This window comes from Mytilus galloprovincialis, chromosome 1, assembly GCF_965363235.1.
Source record: "Mytilus galloprovincialis chromosome 1, xbMytGall1.hap1.1, whole genome shotgun sequence".
NCBI lineage: Eukaryota > Metazoa > Mollusca > Bivalvia > Mytilida > Mytilidae > Mytilus > Mytilus galloprovincialis.
Window position 1 is genome coordinate 116,824,409 of NC_134838.1, and position 6,000 is coordinate 116,830,408.

The 6,000-nt window shown below is 30.9% G+C and overlaps 1 protein-coding gene across 2 annotated transcripts in view; it reads left to right on the top strand.

Moving 5' to 3' along the window:
* The window catches only part of LOC143053594 (serine/threonine-protein kinase NIM1-like), a 37,415-nt gene extending 32,544 nt beyond the window's left edge, over positions 1–4,871 (top strand). For both annotated transcript variants that reach the window (XM_076226387.1, XM_076226394.1), the window contains exon 4: positions 258–4,871. In XM_076226387.1, coding sequence (XP_076082502.1) covers positions 258–986 — 729 coding nt within the window. In that variant the 3' untranslated portion in view covers positions 987–4,871. The remainder of the gene's footprint in view (positions 1–257) is intronic.
* The last annotated feature ends 1,129 nt before the right edge of the window (positions 4,872–6,000 follow it).

Genomic DNA, 6,000 nt, shown 5'->3' on the forward strand with positions numbered 1-6,000 from the left:
TAGCTTCAAGTAGGTTTCTGGCCTTCAAATATGGGGTTTTTTTGTTGTTGCTTATTTCTCTTACAGCCTGCAAATTTAACAGGAAAATAAACAAGGCACATTAAAATGAATGGAAAAAAAAAGAATATACAAGATGTATGTCTGAGAATCAAAGGATTCCTACTTTATTTTACAGCACAGATGCCATTTGTATAAGAATCAAATAATATAATTTAATGTGTTCTATTTCAAATGTAATGAGGATTTTTATTTTACAGCACAGATACCATATTATTCACAGAGATCTTAAGGCAGAAAATGTGTTCTACGCAGGACCAAATATTGTTAAAATTGGAGACTTTGGTTTTAGTACAATAAGTCGTGTAGATCAAACACTCAACACTTTCTGTGGTTCACCTCCGTACGCAGCTCCTGAGTTATTTAAAGATGAGAATTACTATGGAATCTATGTGGATATTTGGGCTTTAGGAATAATGTTATATTTTATGGTGACTGGTATTATGCCATTCCGTGCAGAAACTGTTGCTAAACTGAAAAAGTGTATTTTGGATGGTGCTTATACAATACCTTCATATGTGTCTACTACCTGTCAGTTTCTAATTAAAAGTATTCTGAAACCAATTCCACAGGATAGATTTACACTTGAACAAATAGAGTCGAGTGAATGGTTGGAAGGTTGTGAATTCCCAGAAGAACTAGAGCCCTATAATCTTAATCCAAACCATAATAATGGGGAACTATCAACAGAAGAAAAAGAAACTCGGCAAATTTTATTAGATTTAGGAATTAGCGATGACCATTTTAAATCAGGACATAGAGATTCTCGCAGCAGTATCACCGGTGCCTACAGAATAATACTACACCGAGTACAGAAGAAAAGTCATGGTATGCTGGAGTCTGAAGAGTCACAACAAAAACTGAATCAGAGTATTAATGCTCCAGCCCCAGCACAACAGAAACAATCCAAACTTTGTGTTATATTATGATGATTGTCACCATTAGTAAAGTAGTTATTTTATTCCTCATGTCACCATGTGGCATGTAATGAAGTAAAAAACATGGAACTGCCAAAACTTCTGTATTTGTGATCAGTATTAATTAATGTTAGGCTCTTCTGACATCAATTAGTATTTGGATGACAAGGATAAGCTTTTGAGATTTAAATTATTCATGAAAATTGATTAGTTTATAGTATAAAATGCAAAATAATAATACATGTCAAATTAAATTTTTTCGTTTTAGGAATTATTATTAATTTTTGCTAATTTTTTTCAAAATTACACAAAATGATTTTTAAATTGGCATTATAACTTGAAAATTCTGTAATAAAAAAGATTCTAAAACATTTTTACAGGAAAGGAAAGGAAATCATGTTTTCTTTACAAATACACAAGAGAATTATAAGTAACAAATCTACTGACAATTGCTAGCAAGGATCGGTAGTGAAGAACAATGATCATTATATAAACAAATCTTATGCATGTAACAACAAGTTTTATATATAGCAATAGCTTTTGACTAGAATTGATCTATAAATCTTACAGATTTGCTGAGTCAAAAATAAGTGGCTAAAATATTGATTATCATGAAGTAAAATTCTATTGAAAGTGCTGAGATTATCATGTTATACTCCTGCTCTAAAGGACAAGAAATACTGGTTTACCCCTTTCTTTGCTCCTAGTTTCTATCTATCACACAATATACTAACTTGTGAGTAAACAGTACAACATGTACAAAGCTTTTTGTGGACAAATTAAACTGTTTATTACATGCATTACACTTAATACAATGATGTACACATGGATAGGATTTTGAACATATTTTTCTCAACAGCTACATATCATGACAGCTTTTATTTTTATTCATCCCACCCTTTTGTTTCTTATTTGCCAGATAATGCCTTCCTATGAACTAAACATATACAAAGTACATGTAAATATATACTAAATGATGCATTTTCAGAAAATCCTAATCAAAATGCCTTTAATAATTGGTACAACTTGATAAACCTCTTGTAGCATGTTTTGATACTGACAGTTTGTCTACATCATGGCAGTTGAGTACATGTTTTCCCCGGCAAAACTGGGGATATAGTAATGAGCCAATAAATCATATTTAAAATGTTGATAATATCTTGTTATTAAAAATGTTGATTATTATAAATTTGTTGTTATTGGAAATGTGAGAAAAATAACCCTTGTTGACATATTGGTGCAAGTGAATTCTTTTGTTATTTTCTGATTAATTTTTTATGATACAGAAATGTTCTGTTGATAATAATGAGAAAATTGTCTGAAACCCAGTTTATACTAAGTTTACAGACTCCCTGGTTTTGTTGTAAGTGCTATTTATTAGATTTCGTGGCATAAAGATCATGATGGCTTTTGCCGTAACTTGTCATCTGTCAAAAGATTTGTCCATCTGTGAAAATGGTTTATTTTAAACTTGAAGTCTGCATTGGCTGGTTGAAACCAAATTGCTAGCATTTTTAATGGTCTCTTCCAAATTAAATGTGTCCCCAATTGAATTCTGGTAAGTTGAAGTTTTCTAGTCCTTTCTGTTATATAAATCATTTAGTGTTGATGGATGTCCAGATAATAAATCCAAAAATTGGCTAGAAAAAATTATAAGCAAATGTGATGAGGAGACCTTGGTTTATTAGTTGGAGTCTCATCCTAATCAGGTGATACTGTGAGCCTCTGGTTTCTTTACTTTTAATATTTATTTTTTTGTATATATACATAAATGTGATCTGAACTAACAAGGCTGTGATATTTTATGAAGTGGTTTCATTTTTAATTCTTGAAAATAATGTTAAATGAACAGAATGTCTGTTTCATACTTATAATTACATGTACTTTGAGAATTATAAGTATATATATGTATCCTCTATAGGTAACATTTCATTATAATAATTTCAATGCTAACTAATACAAATTTTTCTTTGAAGAATTTTATGAGAAAATATTTTTTAATATATATGGCCTTTTTACAATTTTTTCATAAATATTTATATACTGTTTTGTAACATGTGTTACACACATTTAGAATGTTTAATTTTACATCAATTGTATTACTGTTTTGTCAATAATATTAACAACAGGTTATAGATATTTGTTGTTTTATATTGATCCCGAAAATTAAACACAAAATGTGATATGATTTTTAATGCAGCATATTTTTATTGTTGAAGTACATGATTACAATATTTATGACAGAATTTGGAAATGAAATTGTTTGATTCTCTTTATATTGATTTGTAGATAATTGTATTATTAAAGTACAAACAAAATGGAAAGCAACTAAATAATGTTTTAATTTCCCTTCTCGTCTTATTTTTGTTTAAAATTAGTTCACATATTTTAAATCCCAAAGAAAGTTGTTAGTTTCATGTATGAATCAAAAGGCCCATATAAAAACTAGAACATACATGTATATTATACAAGCTGTTTTTTAAATTTAGTCAGTGTTTATATTTGTTTATTAATACTGTTACTTTTAACGCACAATGAACTTCGTGACAAGTTATTTAACTTATCAGATTTTGAAGGCATGGCTTTAGAGTTGAATTTGTATGGTCAATAAAAAAAACATTGGAAAGTTTATGACCCTGATAAAATGGAGGCAAAAACTTCACGTTTTTTTTTTTTTGGGGGGGGGGGGTGGGGGGGGAGTGTAGAGAGATTGATGAAGGCTATATTTGGTCAACCAGATTCTGATTAAAATGAAAATAAATGGGAATTTAAATGCAAAAAAGTAGCAATGCAAGCAAATCTTGTTCCTATTACTGCACATAAAAACACAATAAGCAGATACCAACTGTGTTTTTGAATACAATTTTTAGGAAAATTTAATACAAATGCTAAAGTGCCCATTACATTGTCTCTGATTTACGCCTATATTAAAAACAAATCTGCAAATTCCCAGGCCCCCCCTTTCGTGGGAAAAATTTGGTTGATTATATAGGGAATCACTGAAGCATGACTGGAGCGGGCCCCCCCTTAGGCAAAGTTCTGGATGCGCCACTGAAATTCCAGTCGTTATTGATGTGTGTAATGTATTTTGGACAAGATATGCTAAGATGTGCTAAAGAGGGTGAAAAACTTTCAACTTTCTCTTTCAAATGAAGCTTCTTATCTTATTAGTGCTTACATTGTTGATTTTGATAAGAATTCAAGTTCAATACAGCATTACAAAGTTATTATTAGATTAGACTTGTTATCAGTTTTATGGAATATTTGTTGGAATCTGAGTATTAAAATCTATATTTTATATGAGGTTGTTGATAAGTGGATTTTGAATGGCAGAGATGAAACCAAAACTATTGAAGTCAAGAACTCCTTTCATGTTGTGTATTTAGGCACTTAAATGATGTGGCAAAACAATCACAGTACCTTACAATATTTTAAAATTTATATTTCAAGTTGTTTGTATGGTTGGGTTTTTTCTATTTTTACATCGGATTGTGTATAGATTCAGTATCAAAAAGGAGGAAACTTAAATTTACTGTAAAAAAAATAACTGTTTGATTTGGCGGGAACCGATTAGAATATTTCATTGTATTTTGACCATATTATATATTTTAGTTGGTTCAAGAACTACAGGAATCATAGCAATACATGTACTTAAATTTATAAAATTTCTATGCATTTGTTTAAATTTCATCCAAATGCATATCTAATAAAAATTAGCATAATCATTGTACAAAATGGGACATTCGGACATTTGATTGAATCTCCAACAACTTGTTATAGTGTGATAGAATAGGAATTATTTTGTGTGTAATTTTGTATAAATTGTTAATTATTGTAGACATTCCAATATGGTTATTGACAATTCATTTACAAATGAAATAAAAAATAAGAAGTCTTCATCAATTTTATTTTTTCCCTGGTTTTCCTACAAAATTTAGATCTGTAGAGTTATGTTTGGCTTACCAACTGATGTTTAATTCAGTGTTGTGTTGTTGGTGAAGATGGTAGTTACTAGCTAGGTCAACCAAACACTGTTGAATGGCAGCATTTCTCATCACTTGGCATTCCATTGTTGTCACCATCCATTAACTTTTACAAAAATGTTCTCCTCTGAATCTGAATAAATATAACCAAACTTAGCCACAATCAATATTGGGGTCTTTAGTTTAAGAAATGTCAACCAACATGGCCAACATAGCTTAAAATAGAACATGGGGTAAAATAGAATAGCCTGTGTGATCGACTTAAGTTTCTTTAGATCCTCTAGTTTCTTAGCAGCAAACTCAGCAAAGTTAACACGAACAAGAGATATTTCATTGTGTTGACTGATCACAAATCTGTAAATGTACTTGGTTGTGCGATGTTTATTACCAGATATGTACAGATCTGTTGTTAATGTGTTTTATCCCCCTTGCCAACAAGTGGGTAGAGCAATTAGCTTTGTCTGTATCAACTTTTTAGCTCACCTGTCCCGAAGGGACAAGTGAGCTTATGCCATCACTTGGCGTCCGTCGTCGTCCGTCATCTGTCGTCGTAAACTATTTCAAGAATCTTCTCCTCTGAAACAAGGGAATGTCACCATCTAAAAATGGATAATTAACGATCTTTTACAAAAATCTTCTCCTCTGAAACTACTGGGCCAAATTAATTCAAACTTTGCCACAATCATCTTTGAGGTATCTTGTTTGAAAAATGTGTCAGATGACCTGGCCATCCAACCAAGAGTTATTGCCCTTTATAGTCAATTTTTAACCATTTTTCGTAAATCTTAGTAATCTTTTACAAAAATCTTCTCCTCTGAAACTACTGGGCCAAATACTTCCAAACTTTAATTGAATGTTCCTTAGGGTATCTAGTTTGTAAATTGTATCCGAAGTTATGATCTATCAACAAACATGGTCGCCATTGCTAAAAATAGAACATAGGGGTCAAATGCAGTTTTTGGCTTATAACTCAAAAACCAAAGCATTTAGAGCAAATCTGACAAAGGGTAATATTGTTTATCAGGTCAAGATCTATCTGCCCT